The following is a 16,920-nucleotide window of genomic DNA, read 5'->3' as shown; positions in this document are numbered from 1 at the left end:
TCATACCCTCTTCTCTGGACTTACAGCTTTCATTTGGCACCAATTCAAGAAGATAAAATTGTTAAAGGTGTCGTTTCGACACCTTGATCTTCGTACAGAACTTTTCTTCAGACACGCTGGAACCAAAAACCCATAAAACGCTATATAATACACTGAATGATAACCCCGCCTTCATCTTTCAGACAGCTCAACCAACCATCACTTCCAACGTACTAATCCTCCAAAAAAGATAGATACACCTGCTTCTCTTAAGCCCTTATGTATTCATCATTTATAACCGTATTCCCTCCCTCAAAACTAACTAATTAAACAAAGACAAATTAACAAGAAATAGAACAATCCTAACGGGAATACTGCCAGCGCAACCCGGTTTCTGACTACCCCGCTCCCGCCTAGGATGCTAACACCTGCTGCCAGACTCCATAGGAAGAAGATGGCGTATAGCGGGACTCTTATCACAGGGTGTAGCTTTACAGCAGATAGCAGGGCAGCACCGACGAGTGGGAAGAGGGTATAGCCGATTACGCAGATGGATTGGAAGAAGGAGCTGGTTTACGAGGTTAGTTTGGTGGTGTTCCCGGAAGCTTATAGTAGGATAACCCTGAGAGACGTACATATTTCCGCCGAGCAGACGGATTTGGAGCGTAACAATGGCCTCACCGATCCAGACGATTGCAAAAACACCAGAGAAGACATTGGTTGTTTGCTCATTCGAGGCGGCGATGGATAGGAGCAACGAAAGTAGAAGTGAGGAAAGCAATGGTCCCCTATATTTGTACCAGACGTTAGAAAACCTTTGACTATCCCCATAAGCCCCCAAGATTACCACCCTTCAGTAGTAACAGGCGGGGTAGATTATGGACCTATAAAAGTCTAATATACTCATACCATAAATCCCAATCCCGAATTTCATCGGCCTGGTTACTATTCAAAACCGTATCCGCATCTGGCCACTTTTTCCACGTGAACTTTGGCCAAAGCACCTGTTTCGTTTTCTCCCATATCGCCGTAAGGTCGCGAGATACGGTGTCCCACACAGACTCGTCGATTGTATCTACTGGTGCGCGGCGGTCTTCACCGGGGACGGCATTCGTGACATTACGCGCAGCTGCAGTGAGGGGTTGTCGATCAGAGGTTTCGTTTTCAAGAGGGTCGTCGAGGTCATTAATATCCACTAGATAGTATAAGTTAGTACCCTTTTTTATCTTTTAGGTGGGTATGTGGGGGAGCACACAGTCATCTGGGTCGATGAGGTCGGGGTCTGCACGAGGGCCCAGATAGTCATCATATGGGTTCTGGTTGGCGGAAGAGCTTGTCGCCATAGTTGTAGCTTGTGAACACGGAGTCGTAAAGTTCGGGCGATTGATATTCTAGCCTTTCGGAGTATCGGACAGTGAAGTTGAAGGCTGGTTATAAGATCATGACGGGTTTCAAGGTGGGTTGATGTTGAATGATGCTGAAGAGGGATACGTAACCCGTTTGGCGACCGGGATTAGCTTGGTAGCACAGGCAGACCGAACAGACACAGACGACAAGGCTGCTGACGCCCGCCATTAGTTATACCCATTCTACCCTCCATTTTAACTTGCAACTTCAGCTTCGGCATCTCAACGCTGCAACTGACCGACGCGTTTTATTACACCAAAACTATCGCCAAGAAGGATCTGAAATCGGAGTAATCGGGTCTAGATTATACATACTACTATACAATGGACGCCGTCGAAGATATTAGTTGGTGGAATGCATTGCCTATTTCTCCCGGCTTTCTCCCTAAATTCCTCCTATTCGTACGGCATCCTCCAGACCACCCTTATTGCTTCTGAATGCAACTTTCAAGGACTAATACCGTTCCAAACAGGTCTCCGTAGTATCTGTCGCCAATTCAATGCAATGCTATGCAACTCTCAAATTCACCAAACGCGTCTACTCTGGCAAACCCTTCGAAGTTAATGGCCTTTCCTCGCGTACGTTCGGAACATGGACCATGCTTGCTGCTTTGATCCGGTTCTATGCTGCCTACAACATCTCTAATGGTCCAATTTATGATATTTGCATTGGAACTTTTGTTTTGGCTGGGTGGCATTTCGTTAGCGAATGGTTGTGGTTTGGGACTGCGAGGTAGGCTACAATTTTGTCCTATACGACTGGGTCTTGGTTTTGATATGCTTGCTAATATGTCCATCTTAGTCTCGGTGAGGGTCTCACTGGCCCATTGATTGCCGCTTCGACCGGGCTCACTTGGATGTTGTGGCAGAGAGGTTATTATCTGACTCTGCCTGCTCAGTAGAGCGAGTCGATTTTAGACAGAGCGTGAATACGGCTACATGGGTAAGAGATATAAGCAACCGTACGAACGAGCTTTAGATCAGAAACAAGGTATTTAGCCAGAGCGCTAGTGTAAGATGAATGAACTGTAATGAAGAACCAAAGTCCGCTCCTAGAAATATCGTAGTTTGAGATCATATGAACCACTAAAACACCTGATGGTTAATACACCTAGGTACTCAAGTAGGTAGTACCAAGTATTACGCATGAGCCGCTTGTTCCCTCTTTTTCAGCACACCCGCCATCTCATCATTCAGCACCTCCAATTGCTGTCTAATATCCAAGCTTAATGGCTCATACTCGAAATCTAAGAGTGTCTGCAAAGTCACGATGTTAAACGAGAGCGATTTGTAGCTGTATGCCAGTTGCCTATCCATCGTTGATTGCATCCTAAAATTGCTGGTAGCTTGTACCTAATCGACAATATCAGTCTCCTCTCTTGACCGAATGAATAAACCTGATAACTTACCTCCGGCATTCGTCTCAAGTATAACAGTGCAACTGCCATATTTATCAAATAAATCGTTCTCCTCTCTCCTTCACTCTCACTATCTACTAGCTTCTTCCAGAGAACTGCAGCACCCTCAAAGTCATCCGTCGCCAACAATCTCAGCCCTTCAATTACGGTATCCACATCCTCTCCTTCACTAGCTCCATTAGCCAGATAACATTTCCTCGCCGTATCTAGCTGCCCAAGTTGCATGTATAATACCGCTTCGCGAAGTCTAAACCCGATACCACTATCCACTTCATCTTTCTCTTCCATTAGACTCTTTAGATGTCGTTCGGCGCCATCAAGATCAGATATCTCGATCAATGCTGCCGCGACACGTAGCCCAAGATCTAGAAGCCTGTCGCGCCATAATTTGAATTCTCCTGGTGAATGTCGTTGTTTGATAGCCTCGCTTCTTGCTTCCTTCGCCAACATGTAAAAATGCTCTAAGCACCTTCGCCAATCGTTAAACCCCAGAGCTTGTAATCTTATAGCTAGAACTCTGAGATCCCAGGGAACGGCGTGTATGAAAGATGGATTACGGTAAAAGTTCGATGTTAAATCGCCGAAGACTTTGATTTCCTGAGCAGCGAAGGCGGTAGTTTGTGCAGAGATCAAAGAGAAGCAAATAAGTCGAATAGTCCACAGAGGAAAGATATTATGAGCATCCGTGACCGCGGTAGATGCAAGGGCGGTGGAACAGTGGGTTGCTAAGGTATGCAAATGGGATGATAGTGGGACGAGCGACAGCTGGTTACGTTCCTAGATTTTGAAATAACTGTTGGCATTTTTGATCATACCTATGGAGTACTTGGGTGAGAATTTGGGGTGGATGGAGGCAGAATTCGGGTACACTGACAACGTTTGAGAGATGCCGAAATATAAGAGGATCGAGGAGGTAGGCGTAGTCACGAGGGGGCTCAGCGGCTGAGAGGCCGCTGATAGTATGAGCTGATGTTGCCGATGCCGGCGACGACACCCTTTCCGGTGCTGTCGCAAATGTATTCACCGTCATAGCCGTGGATACTGAAGCAGAGACATCTTGTGCCGGCTTTCCTTCGGCGGGAGGGGATGTTGGTAGCTCAAAGCTGGCATTATGGTATATTGGATCAGCGTGACGGTTCGACACGCATATGCCACGATACGCCTCGTGAGGCAAATAGACAAGGCAATAGCCTGAGTGAGCTTACTTAAGATCTAGCGGGCCTGTGAAGTCACGATGTTAGCCCAGGGCCAGGCTAGATATGCATGAATATATCAGATTGGAGATGTTGATACCGGTTGTCATCCGCCTCGGGGCGCCCTGTGCTCGCATATCGGTAGAGTTCCTCTTTGAATGTCTTCTCACGGGAGGATTTTGCTCCTCACTTGACATATCTCGTTTGGTCGTGGTATGGGTTTGAGGTTATGAGTTCTCGGATCACGATATCGCAAGGTCGGGTTCCAGTTGTAGTACTAGCGGAGGTGCATTGGAAGACGTGTTGAAGTGTTGAGGTTGTGGTCATTTCTGTCGCGTTTCCCTCCATCTTATTCCATCTTCACTACATCACCATTACCATCATTCTTATCATCAGCAACCAACCAACCAACAGAGCACAATATGTCTTCCCGTAGAGACGACCGTCATTATCGCCGCTCACGTTCGCGATCTCCTACCTCTCGACATCATGGTGATGATCCATCCTCCCGTCGTCACAATCGCCATGACCGGCCTCGTCGGTCGCCATCGCCCAAGCAATCAGTACCGGTCCTCTTACCCTCCAATTCCAAGCCTCTCGACATTCAAACCTCGCTTCCAGCATATTTCGCTCTCTTTGCCAAATATCTCGATATCCAAAAGTCAGTTAATGTGATGGACATTGACGAACGAGAGCTTCGTAGCCGTTTCAAGCGATTCGTCGGACGATGGTAAGTTCCGTTAACACCCCCTTCACTTCACGATGTCTCTCTTTCTCAGAAAATATGGGTTTTTTTTTTTGCGAATAGTTGTTGAATTTCCTAAGATTCTATGGACTTAAGGCTAATTCATGGAGGAACATGGGAGAACTAGCGTCGAGCTGGTATGATAAGGACTATAAAGTCCAAGTTGATAGCGACTCCGAATTACCAGGCTGGGAAGACTATTTAAATTTCCAAAAAGAACACAAAGCATCGACTCGGAGACGAAATTCGCGGGATAGGGACGGAAGAGACGATCGGAGGAGCAAGGATAAAGATGACGATAGGCGGGAGAAGAATCGAGACAGGGAGAGAGACAGAAGCCATCGCGATAAAGGCCGAGATCGCCACCGAGATAAAGAGGAAGAAAGAGAAGGGCGTGGGGATCGGGATCGCAGTCGTCGGCACGGAGACAGTCGAATTGAGAAAAAGAACGATGATCAAGGCGCTGAAACTCGCGACCAAGCCGAATCCAGGATCCGAGGTATGACAGACGAAGAACTCACTCGAGCTCTACAGAAACTTGAGAGAGAAAATACACCGTCCGAGGCCGCCTCAGAGGATGTTGAGATGAAGGATGGAAACGAAAGTGACGACAGCGACATGATCGGACCCGCCATTCCTGAAAGCCTTGCGAAGCCAAAAGCTGGCGCAAAGCCACCCACGACACAAGATCTTGAGCTACAAAGAGGTAGGAGCCCAAAGTTGCACGTATTATGGATAGTTTAGAGCACAATGACTAACTTGCAGCGAAATATAGAACTCGACGAAGAAGAATCCGATCTCCGTCGCGCCGACCTCCGCTACGAACGCAAGAAAGAACGAAAAATGGAGAAGGAGCGCTTAGAAGAACTAGTACCTCGTGCTGAGGCTGGGTCTAGGGAGCGACAGCTGGAAAAGAAACGTGAAACTGCTGCTGCAAATAAAGCTTTTGCGGATGCCAAAGGTGGGGATGTGGAAGAAGTCGGCGAATCTACGCTGATGGGAGGAGAAGAGAGTTTCCAGCACCATAAAGCGGCACAAGAAAGAAAGAAAAACGAAAGAGAGCTAAGAAAGGAAGCTTTGTTAAGAGCTAGAAAAGCAGAGAGGGAAGAGAGATTACAAGTGCACCGGGCAAAGGAGGAACAAACGATGAAGATGTTGAGGGCACTAGCTGATAAGTTTCGTTAAAAACGACATCTTAAAGATCCTGCGGTCTTAGGATGCGATACGGGTGGTATAGAGATGCTAACTCGCAGTATACTAAAATGAGGGCGTATAATACGCTAGAGAATGATATTATCATTAATTGTAATCATCCAAGTTGTTGAAGCGCTCTAGTCCATTCCAAAGGAAGCGCCAAAGAAGAAGAAAAATCCCAAACGCCCGCAGCTTCTTGAAAAAAGGCTGTATGTCTGAATAGCAAATACAATAAGATGTATAAACCCCAAATACTCTCTAGTAAACTTGCTAATACAATCATGTACTTCGCAACCACCCTTCCGTCTACCGTCTACTCTTCCTCGACAAACGAGTTAGCCCAAGCCCCGAAATACGGAACTTCAAATCGATCCAGGGTATCAGCTAAAAGCTAGTTAGCTATCAATAGTCAAAGTGAACTCAAAGATTATAAACTGGGGCAACCCTACCATCGCTGTATGCCCTTACACTCAAGTACACAATAAGTCCCAAATCGATAAATGATAACAGCACCGAAAAGAAATGAGACCACAGGAAAATAAGATGTAGTATGAACATCGCTGTGAACAGGAGTGCCGACTGCCAGGCATGGAAGCTATATGTCGATTATTCAGTTGATGCTCACGCGACAGTCATTATGTGGCGGGTCTTACCGAACATAGTCGCTATTGTGCTCCAGCATAAGGAACAGCACGCCACCGGCCGGCGGGAGAAGGATGTAAGTCAGTGCCGCTTCGACATCCATTCTAAAAAGAGCAAAATCCCTTAGTATCCTTTGGACTTCTATGCTAAAATGTAAGGGAAGCTGTATACCTTAACGGTAAGCTTGTCTCGAACTGATTCACGAACTCCCTTCCTCCTCGACTAGCCCCAAACCCTGCTGAAGTTGAAGAACTAACTCCATTCTCGGGCTGTATAACGTTCGAAGGACTGTATGATCGACTGTCCCCCCACGGATTGCTCTGCGACTCGAGTCGTGGGGATGTGGAGAAGAAACCGTTGTTTCCTGGTGGTGGGGACCTCAGAGAGGAGCGTTGAGCTTCTGGGTCGGTGGACTGGTAAGGCGCCCAGTCGGACATGGTAATGAAGTTTTGATGTCGGGAGGGGTTTTGATTGCGCACGGAGGTGGGGAGCGGGGTGGGAAAGGCGATGGGGATGTTTAGTCGGCCTTAAGTTGAGGGTATTTCTGGGGTTTACGAATGCCTGGTCGCAGTCATGTCATGCGTGCGTCAAGGAAGGCTGGCTGTAGTTACTGGCTGGGAACAAGGGTCGGGAACAACGCACTTTTTACAACATCTCATTAGTATTCGACGTTGTCAGTTTGTAAATTTGTCGGGATCATGATACGTTTCAATCTTTAGGGTATTAAATCGAGAATCGAGAATCAAGAATCGGAGTAGTTACGTTACATATATTATGTATGCTCAAAATAAGAAAATTGTATGGGTTGGGCCGTATTGGTATATCTACTAAGCATACAAACTATAACAGGAGCGGACATATGAATTATAGTATATTAGCTAGGTACTTGGTAGCTACTTAAGTAAATAGATAAGTTGTTTATGGTATAATACACTTAAGTATCCTAGCTATAATACTTATCTTCCAGGTGGTGGCTGCAAGTTATCAGACAGCATGTCACTAATCACAACCGGTATTGCTGGCTCCTGACCCCCATACTCGAGCCATATCTCATTCAGATCTCTAAGAAATTCCGATGGTTGTTGCGCGGACGTATCAACGCTATTTTTTATACCTTGTGCCAGTGGTGGAATTTGTACCTTTTCTTCTTGGATACGCGTATACCTTGGGATAGGAATATGTATCTTCGGGCGGTCGTTATTTTCACTCTGGCCCTGGCTACCCGGGAGCGCAGGGAATCCCGAGGGGAAGAACTGTTGCTTCAATAGATTAACCACCCCTCTCAATTGCTCAAGGTTGGTGCCCTCCCCTCTGCGAGGGTAGTTATAATTTTGAGTGTTAAAAGTTTGCGCTTGACGTGATGCAAACGAACTGATGGGACCGAAGATGTTATCTTGCTGTTGTGACGCTCTGAGGAGTTCGTATTCGGGATCTGCAGAACGGTCAAGGTCACCTAATCGACGTACGTTGAACCCTTGATCTTCTAGATTCCCTTCGCTCACCTGCACCTTCATAGGTGCAATTTCAGCTTCATCTTCGTTATCCAGGTTAACTACAGTCTCAGTCCCCGCGGGCCTAGAACGAGCCGCGGCTTCCTTCTTCCTCTTGGCTCTAAGTCCTCTAATCCCGCCTATTCTTGGCTGCCCTTCGCTCTGTTGGCCCTGACTTGTAGCAGGCGCTGTGGTAGCCTGGACAATGCTACCCGAACCAGGATTCAGATTCGGCCCCTGAGGTCGCTCTCTAGAGGATCCGAAAAGCATATCCGAGGCGGCTCGCTCCGACGATTCGCTGTCCGTATCTATCCTAAAATCTCCATACCGTGTATCATCTTCCTCCTCTGGATCTATAATATTTCGTCCAGTGTTTCCTTGTCCACGTATACGTGATGGATTGACTTGACCCGAGTCAAGTACCACTTCATCGTGCTGGACAACCTCAGTCTCTTCTTCCATACCACTTTGTGTTAATCCACCTAGGGCCGGTCTATGGTCGACGTAAGCCACCTTTTGTAACCCGTTACAGTTGAAACTCCCTGGCACAAACACGGCATTCCTACTCCTAGGCCTATTCTGCAACGAAGTTGCCCCCGTAAGTAACTGTTGCAATTCCTTGTGGATCAACTGTTCCAACTGTGGCCAATTGGCGAAATCTTGATCATCAGGAACCTCAACCGCGTCAGGGTTGTTCTGAAAATACTCTTTTGCTATACCACCAAGTGCTCGAATAGATCTTTCTCCAAACTGTGCAAAGCGAACAAGACCATCACAATAAGTCACGGAAGAACGGCGGGTCGTACGAGGTGCAAACACGGATCCAGGCTTCATCAATCCCGGATTCTGGAGAATTGCAGCTTCGAAATCGACGCTTGCTAATTCATAATCTTCTTCAGACGCTGGGCCTGGTGGTATAGTAATGGGTCGATACGCTGTTAACCTTCTTGGAACCCGATTCCCCTCGAATCCGGCGGCTAAGTAGGACATCTGGGGCAACTTTTTGTCGCTAAACCACCGAACAATCAATGCTTTACTATCTTCTCTGCAATCCGGAGTTGTATAGAAGGCCACAGCGTCCATCTGAGTGGTGTCCGCCCAATTTGCAGTTATAGCGGCCTCAACAGCCTGAAGTTCCCCAGGATTGACTTGGGCCTGGTCTGTTGACCTGATAGCCTGAGGTTGTATAAGGCTGTAGCAATCATAATCAGGAGACACTCGGTCGATGCGGTCGACACGGGTGGTTTGAGTTGCTAGACGTCCATAACCGGGCTGGGCGGGTCCGAAACCGAAGGCGAAGGCTGAAACAGAAGTCGAGTAAATGGTCAAAGTTATGGCTGAGAGGAGAATTAAGTGTCGAAATGGCACCAAAGTCGTCATCTTTGGGGATCCAGCTTCTCCTGCTGTGTTGACGGTGCCGCAGGTCTATGGGTCTAGTTGGACCGATAGTCTTAAGTTCTTGTATGAATATTTGCAATTGGTAGTATAAATAAACGTGGTTCCCATGCATGAAGCCGTGGCACCGATAATATCTGTCTAGACATGGGCCCCTTGATTCTGTAATATGTGCGCACATGTGAAGTAAAACAGCCTCATTTATGATGGATTCGGTCTCCATGAGCTCGGTATGAGCCAAATATTGCCACTGAGTATTATATTGAACGCCGTTTTCATTAGTTTAACAGTTAGACACATGACGATATAGTAAAAATACAAATCATTATATTATTAGTGAGAGGCCAAAAAGAGTGTGGTAGAGGTATCTTTCATATATTTGAGCATATCTCCGCATATTAGCCTGGGAACATTAAATCTATCTACTAATCTCTTCTCTTACACCTTCTTCTCGGGCGCTGGCCTCATGGGCACCTCAGACCCTGGCAACTCGACCGGTTCTGCGGCTGGCTTACTCGGTCCAACCATTGGGGAATCTCCTGGTAACTCGCTCGGAATTTCTGGAGTCGTGGCATCTAGTTCCTTGGGTTCATAAACTTCACCCATATCATGGGGTCTCAGATTTGCGCCAGAAGCCGTAGAGACTCGTTTAAGTTTCTCCTTATTACTGCGTCTCCTAAGTAATAAAAGTAAACCGGCAATCAACGCTAGGCCAGCAACGCCTCCAACGACTCCGCCGGCAATTGCACCGACATTGGTAGACGAGTCGCTCGGCGGCACAGGTGCCGAAGTCCCATTGGAATTCGTCGGAGTGGAACCACTGCTAGTAGATGAAGGATTACCATTGGTGGTCGAGGACTGGTTATCTCCACTAGATGTGCTTGATGGTGGATCTGTGGAAGAGGAGTTTTCGGAGCTAGAACTACTGGGCTCCGAACTCGTCGTACTAGGAGGTGGTTGACTGGAAGAAGAAGAAGAAGAAGAAGTGCTTGTAGAAGATTCGATAGAGCTTGAACTCGATGGTGTAGTCATATCTATAGACGTCAAAGACACTTTTGCACTCTGGTTATCGACACCACTCGGTTGTGTAAGCACCGTTGTCGCTGAATCTGACCCTCCACACCCCCATTGTGTGAATCCTTGACCGCTAATGGACTCGTATGAATTTCGAAAACACTCTTCTGAGCTACAGTTCCCCCAATTTGCAATTAGTATCATGAACCCTTTGATCAGTGATTGCAAAAAATTATATTACCAAGTAAATGCCCAAGGGTTATTCTGCAAGCTAGCGATATCATCGTTATTGCTGTCGACGCAAGTCGTGTAAACTGCTAAATCGCCGTCGCCTTCTGTTGCTGAACATCCAACAGCTCCATGTGCCTGGTCCCATAAACATGCCGAATCCGAGGAACATACGGCAGGTGATGCTATATTCAATTTATTATTAGTACTTTATTCTAGAGTTTTTAAAATTAAGATATTCAAATTCGTAATTCTAGCTGTTGCATAATATGCGTTGGAGTTGCATAATTATCTGCAGTGGAAGTAGTATACATGCATGGGTGGTATCCATGGATTCATTATAAAGCACCAAGACAGGATATCAATGCAATGGCACCAGATACGATACGGAATTCTTGAACTTACCAACGTCACCCCCAATAAATCCACAAACACTATCAGGGTACTCATCTCTCTTCCTTAATCTCTTTTCTACGAATGCTTGAGCAAAATTGAACGGTGTTGGTCTGAGTAATTTTGCGCCAGTAGTTGAAGGTAATATGGCTGTTGCAGTTGGAATTTCAGCAGCCCACGGTCGTGGTCTCGCTTCGCATCCTGTAAGGGAAACTGCAACCAGGATTAGTGGGAATGCCCACGTTCTCGGGCCGTTTTGCAGGTAACGCATCGTGGGTTGCGGTTCGAGGATCCGATGAGGTTGATATGATTGAAATTTCGAAATTTCTTCTTAGGGGTTTCGATTTAGAGTAAAAGGCTTTGATTTGGATTTTTATCAGGATCTGATTGAGTTATAAATCCATTCTAGAATTCTAGAAAAGAGGGAATGAAAAAAGCTTCGAGACTGCCGGAAAGTCAAATCTGATAAACACAGAATAAAGAACGTTAATAAAAGATTTGATTTCCTAGGCTTCCACTGCTCTGTGTCGAATGTGTTTCGAAATATTAACGGCGACCCCGACTTTAGAAACGAATGTCGAAGGCCTTAAGGGGAAACCCTGATATGATAATTCAAAGGTACTCCAGCCTGCAGCCTGGGTATTGTGTATCTTAAAGTATACTATGTAGATATATTCTTGAACCAAGGGAACTCTTGTCTTTTAGCGGCGAGAAAATAAAACAAAAAGGAGGGGAGATAATGCATTATGTCCAATGTCGGGGTACCGGTTTTAAATCTAAATGCTTGTGGACATTCTCAGGGAACAGTTACATGCAGATGCAGATGCAGCGCAGATGCCGGCCATGGTCGACGAATTGCCCCCTTCGGGACCCCTGTTCGAGATCGACAGTAGATGACGACAATGCAACACGCCAGACCAGAAAGGGAGAGGTATCTACATGCGTATGCTTCAGCCACTGCTCCGATCTAAGCAATGAGGGCGGAAATCAGAAAAGATCCATTCGAACGAGAAACTGTCGTTCAAGTCATCTGTATTAGGCTTGGTGGGAACGGAGATTCGGCATATCAAGGCGTCGCTAAATTTACAATGTCGACGTCGACGTACTTAAACGTTATTGGACTGTCGGCCAGCGCCAATTACCAGAGTTCTTGTGAATCTTGTCAACTATTTTACATGGATATCCCGGGTAGAGGAGGATGCAAAAATTACATTTGTTTGGATGCAATTACGACACTAAAAATTTAACATGGCAAAACGATGGATTACAGGGATGCAATTGTACATGTACCCAGTGAAAGACAGACGTTTTCTAGAATTCTTGGTAGCTTCATGATCAATACATGCACACACTATACACTCAAACCTTGATCGACTCCGTTATATCCTCCCTCCCTTCTTGACGACCCTCTATGGAATCAGCACCATGGGCACCGCCCGACGGGATATCACGTTTGTAGTAGTAGTAGGAGTTGTCACCGATGCCCCATAGGCCAGGGCCACTGCTCATAAGCCACTGGTAGTCCCTCCGAGTATCTGACGGACCCGGTCCATATAAAGGGAATGGTTCGATCGTATCTGGGGCATATTCTGGAATCGGTTCATCGGGGTCAACAACCTCACCGCAACAAAGAATCCCAACCGGTAAGGGATTCGGGCGACCCCACCCGTCCCTCTGCCAAGCCAATGACAACCCATCCAAAGTGCTGAACCTTTGATTCGGGAACTTCCTCTTAATCCAGTCAGGGATATTTTCAAGCGTCCTATAAATATCTAGAGCCTCTGCATCGCTGATATCCTCTCGGGCTATAAAATCTTTCATTTCGACTTCGCAATAGCAGTTGATCCAGTTCGCACAACGGCCTACCATGTCGGCGCTTTTGCACCTCCCCGGGGGGATGACTTTTAGTTGGCCGGTCTGGGGATCACATTCGGCGCAGTTTTGACATACCGCGAGGAGGACCTTGAAGAATAAACCTGCGGCTTCGAGATCTTCCGTTGCTGAAGGGCGATTTTTAGGGGTGCTTGCGAAAGAACGGTATCCCTTAGGATCTTGGCTCATTCGTCTTTCGGGGTCCGGTCCATCGCCTATGATTTCTGAAAGGCTTGGGCAAACCAACTTGAAGGTATAGAAGTTTGTGGGTGAAAAATAACGATCCTCTTTGGCGCCTGAGATAGACATCTCTTTATTTTGGTCCTTGGTATTTTCGGTACCAAAAGTCTGATTCAAGTACGGAACATATTCAGGCTCTAGTGGCACCGGAGTAAAAATTGAGGTGTTTAATGGAATTATATCCGTACTGTTGATAATGGCGAAGTCTTTGAGAGAAGAGGTCGCATTTCGCTGGATATCGGTTTTGTTCTGCTCTAGCTGCTGGGTTACAGCATTTTTATGATTGCTATCTAATTTCTTAGGCACGGGAGCTCCAGCATGTAGTTGGGGATCCTTGACGGGAATTGACCCTACATTTAAAGAAAATAAAATCCAGAAGAGAAACCGAGATAGTACAAGCATTGTTAAAACTAAAAACAAAATACCGACGTCTTGAGCTAGGTAGATGAGATTTGCTGAATTCATGAAAAGTGTATACGCAGCTTAAATGAACGCCCCTATGTAGCAGGGAGTTTCGAAATCATGCATAGACCTTAAGGTATTGAGAGGTTGTAATTATATTATATATATAATTAGGTTAGAATCATAATTTTAACTGATTGGTACCGCTAGCGGTGTCTACGATGGATACTATACTATAAGTCTGGTTGCGCAAATAAACATCTTTGTTTCGCATTTAGTTTCCTGCATAGTCTTGGGACAGGGTTAGTCGTTGGTTAATAGTTAGTGTGCTTAGCTAGTATACACCAGTTGCATGTTCAATTCGAATATTCTGACTATGCTAAAGCTCTTCCATTGGAAATTTGCTATACACGGCCCGGCCTCGTCAGCTTACATGCTCTTAGCAGCGCCATCAGAGCTCCAGAGTCTAGAACAGCAATTCTCGCAAATGGTTCAAGACAACCTGCAAACATCTAAATACTATCGTGAAAATCTGGATGTGTATATGTGGCATCTATATGCGCACAAACCAGATCGATCAGGGTCGGGCAGGCCGGTTTCGAGACAACGTCAAGATTCAAAAAAATCAGCACTGCCCAGCAGTAAAATTGCAATTGTAAACATTGTTGCGTTATGAGCAAGTAGCTGTTTCAGACTATGTTGTATTTTTCAAATCGGGGAATACAAACACATCGGTTCGTGCCAAGACTAGTCGACTGGGGCAGCCGGCAGTAAAATGCCTAGGCCTACATATATGCATATACGATAGGTCTGAGCTACAACTTGCGTAGCTATGCAGTACTTTGTTACTATAAACGCATCGACTGGCGCCCTGGGCAAAGGACCTACCAAAGAGATTGGAAGAGATTCATTGTTGGAATGGTAACTAGCATTATATTATATAATATTATATATTACTCTTTGAAGCTTCTGGAAGTTGTTTGGTCGTTTTTAAGGCATAACAATTATATAATCCAAAATTTAGTTTCGGAATCTAGATCAAATAGTAAGTATATATAAAATCGAGCGTGGCCCAGTATAGCTACTATTGGATATACTACTTTCCACAGAGCCCCAACAATGTATGGGGCTTAGTGGTAGTATAACTAGCAAGTTGTCCGTGTTTTTAAAGTGAGCAGAGGTAATGTTGGTAGCTTCTCGCATGTGCAGCTAGGATAGGTACAAAACCTTTGATAGCAGAAATTCGTGGCATATATGGGATTCTTACTTGGTAATTGAGAGGTTTCCAGATCTAGACCTAGCTTGAATGACGAAGCCATGTTATAAGTTCGGCAGAATAATATATTAAGCATATCAACCCACGGGTTTAAGGGTTAACCAACCAGAAGTTTGGTGTTTTAGGAAGCCGTCCTTTACTTACACGTGGTCATGATCAAACATATGGCGTTTTCAAGCGTTGATACTTTGAAGATGACTGGTCTCTCCTTCCTAGTTATACATCTACAGTTGAGGATATTCAGATTATGGACTGATCATTAATTGACGTTTTTCACGCTATCGTTATTACGTCCAAGTTATTAGCCTCGGCATAAGACATGTACGTCTTAAACACACAGTATGACTTGGTGTAGATTAAGGATATATATACATCAGCTCATCATGATCAGTGACAGTCTAATCCATTATATATGGACACCTAACTACTAGTTTATCCTTTCTTCTTCTTTTTTTCTGTTTCTTTTTTTTCTATCTATCTTAACGTTACCGTTTGATAGCGGTTGATGGTGAATCAATGCCCTCAAACGTCCATGTAAACGAAGTCAATATTGTAAAAAAAAAATAGCAGTCTCGTATACGCGCGTAAATAAGGATAATATTCCGTCAGTGGTCGACGAATAACCAGCTACCAGCTCGAAGAACTTTCGGTGTCGTTTACGGATTAGCTCCTAGTCAAATGTTCCCATTGCGCACCTCTGCCCTTCCGTCTCTCATCTTCTAGAAAGGTCTCTGCATCATGTTTAAGCGTATGGTAGCCACTCAAAATCTCATCTTTCAAGAAAAGCATTATTCCTGGTAAACTATATCGGAGCATAAATGCCTTAATATACAGGTGATAGTTCTCCACTAGATGGCCATCGTTAGCAAAAGTTCTTAAATTAAAGCAATAACCTAAACAAAGGTGAACTTACTATCTTGACTGCACGGTAAATATAGGCAGTTTGAGTGCGGTGTAATATAAAATGGGCCGGTATCGATATCTAAAAGCCCCGAACATGGACTTTTAGAGTGTGCAAATTCATGACAGGATGACACGAAGTCCCTGACCAACTTCTCCACAAATATCCGTATTGTCGTTAGCTTCATTTCCTTTGCTTTATCGTAAGTTATCTTATAGCCAAATATGGCTTTGCATTCTGAAAGCCAGATGCGATCGTCACCCTCCAAATAAAGCCTCCAGCGTCGAACGAGGCATGGATGTTTGAATAACATCAAAACCAGCCAAAATTCGTAAAAGGCCTCATCGAGGTCTTCGTCGCTCAGGACCGATAATGGAGGCAATGCCGGGTCCCATAGGTTCCTCTCTTTGTTGAGCCATACCTGTGGCTCGCTGATATCGAAGCTTGAGGACCGAAAGAGTTTCGTGAAATATTGAGCGGTCTCTTGTATTTTATATAGCTCCTTGCTCAGAGCCACTGGGCATTCTGCAGATATCTTATAGTTTCTAAGGATTTCTCGAGCAGGAAATATTTTTTCCGGTAGCATTTGATCAAAAAATACGTCGGCTCCCGGTGCCAATAAATGTCGATATAGAAACTGTCTCTCCCGTTCCTGCTCCTCTTCCCATTTACGTTGTTTCTCTCGAATTTTTTGGATTTTATAAATTAACCACGACTGCTTACACATTCCGCGCATAAGAAGTTTGAGGTAAATAGTCTTACCATACTGACAAGTGAGTGCTTCGTGGAACAATTTACAGGTTTTCGAAAGAGAAAGGAAAGAGACAGCATCACAACTTTCGATAATCTGGTATTTTAGATCGAGGGGCATATCAGAAAATGTTATAGATGGCTGCCGTTCCGGAAGTAGTGGGGGTATTGGCTTCCACTTCTGGGTATGAGACAATGGTATTGGCTTCATTATTGACTAGTCGTATATATATAGTGCTTTCGGATTAAGTATATATCAATCGGCTACGGGTTTTCTGCTTGGCTATGGGTCGTAACTGGTGGAAATTCACGGTCGAGAAGGGCTGCTATTTACTTAGTACTAGGAAATGGGTGCATTATATTGAGCCTACATTAGTCATGT

At 45.3% G+C, this 16,920-nt stretch overlaps 9 protein-coding genes across 9 annotated transcripts; 2 read left to right on the top strand and 7 right to left on the bottom strand.

Annotated features, from left to right (window-relative positions):
• Positions 1-297: 297 nt before the first annotated feature.
• On the bottom strand, positions 298-1,322 carry AOL_s00215g407 (uncharacterized protein; the record flags this gene model as incomplete). Its single annotated transcript, XM_011129609.1, has 4 exons — positions 298-547; positions 615-767; positions 889-1,174; positions 1,235-1,322. The coding sequence occupies 4 exons, from the start codon at positions 1,320-1,322 to the stop codon at positions 298-300; spliced, it is 777 nt and encodes a 258-aa protein (XP_011127911.1).
• Positions 1,323-1,709: 387 nt separating this feature from the next.
• On the top strand, positions 1,710-2,287 carry AOL_s00215g406 (uncharacterized protein; the record flags this gene model as incomplete). Its single annotated transcript, XM_011129608.1, has 3 exons — positions 1,710-1,787; positions 1,859-2,118; positions 2,188-2,287. The coding sequence occupies 3 exons, from the start codon at positions 1,710-1,712 to the stop codon at positions 2,285-2,287; spliced, it is 438 nt and encodes a 145-aa protein (XP_011127910.1).
• A 238-nt stretch (positions 2,288-2,525) lies between these two features.
• Positions 2,526-4,193, bottom strand: AOL_s00215g405 (uncharacterized protein; the record flags this gene model as incomplete). The annotated part of the gene is made up of 5 exons (XM_011129607.1): positions 2,526-2,738; positions 2,795-3,580; positions 3,678-3,906; positions 4,009-4,024; positions 4,097-4,193. The coding sequence occupies 5 exons, from the start codon at positions 4,191-4,193 to the stop codon at positions 2,526-2,528; spliced, it is 1,341 nt and encodes a 446-aa protein (XP_011127909.1).
• Positions 4,194-4,418: 225 nt separating this feature from the next.
• On the top strand, positions 4,419-5,926 carry AOL_s00215g404 (uncharacterized protein; the record flags this gene model as incomplete). The annotated part of the gene is made up of 3 exons (XM_011129606.1): positions 4,419-4,726; positions 4,852-5,447; positions 5,517-5,926. The coding sequence occupies 3 exons, from the start codon at positions 4,419-4,421 to the stop codon at positions 5,924-5,926; spliced, it is 1,314 nt and encodes a 437-aa protein (XP_011127908.1).
• A 322-nt stretch (positions 5,927-6,248) lies between these two features.
• Positions 6,249-7,014, bottom strand: AOL_s00215g403 (uncharacterized protein; the record flags this gene model as incomplete). Its single annotated transcript, XM_011129605.1, has 4 exons — positions 6,249-6,319; positions 6,385-6,530; positions 6,589-6,681; positions 6,749-7,014. 4 exons carry the CDS (start codon positions 7,012-7,014, stop codon positions 6,249-6,251), a joined length of 576 nt encoding a protein of 191 aa, XP_011127907.1.
• Positions 7,015-7,533: 519 nt separating this feature from the next.
• AOL_s00215g402 (uncharacterized protein) lies at positions 7,534-9,447 on the bottom strand (the record flags this gene model as incomplete). The annotated part of the gene is made up of 1 exon (XM_011129604.1): positions 7,534-9,447. One exon carries the CDS (start codon positions 9,445-9,447, stop codon positions 7,534-7,536), a length of 1,914 nt encoding a protein of 637 aa, XP_011127906.1.
• Positions 9,448-9,900: 453 nt separating this feature from the next.
• AOL_s00215g401 (uncharacterized protein) lies at positions 9,901-11,368 on the bottom strand (the record flags this gene model as incomplete). Its single annotated transcript, XM_011129603.1, has 3 exons — positions 9,901-10,648; positions 10,718-10,889; positions 11,110-11,368. The coding sequence occupies 3 exons, from the start codon at positions 11,366-11,368 to the stop codon at positions 9,901-9,903; spliced, it is 1,179 nt and encodes a 392-aa protein (XP_011127905.1).
• A 1,088-nt stretch (positions 11,369-12,456) lies between these two features.
• On the bottom strand, positions 12,457-13,611 carry AOL_s00215g400 (uncharacterized protein; the record flags this gene model as incomplete). Its single annotated transcript, XM_011129602.1, has 1 exon — positions 12,457-13,611. The coding sequence occupies one exon, from the start codon at positions 13,609-13,611 to the stop codon at positions 12,457-12,459; it is 1,155 nt and encodes a 384-aa protein (XP_011127904.1).
• A 1,939-nt stretch (positions 13,612-15,550) lies between these two features.
• Positions 15,551-16,749, bottom strand: AOL_s00215g399 (uncharacterized protein; the record flags this gene model as incomplete). Its single annotated transcript, XM_011129601.1, has 2 exons — positions 15,551-15,735; positions 15,801-16,749. 2 exons carry the CDS (start codon positions 16,747-16,749, stop codon positions 15,551-15,553), a joined length of 1,134 nt encoding a protein of 377 aa, XP_011127903.1.
• Positions 16,750-16,920: the final 171 nt, after the last annotated feature.

This window comes from Orbilia oligospora (genome assembly GCF_000225545.1).
Source record: "Orbilia oligospora ATCC 24927 unplaced genomic scaffold scaffold00215, whole genome shotgun sequence".
In the NCBI taxonomy this organism is placed as follows: Eukaryota; Fungi; Ascomycota; class Orbiliomycetes; order Orbiliales; family Orbiliaceae; genus Orbilia; species Orbilia oligospora.
Note: the sequence above shows the minus strand (reverse complement) of the source record. Positions and strands in the feature narration are given on the sequence as shown.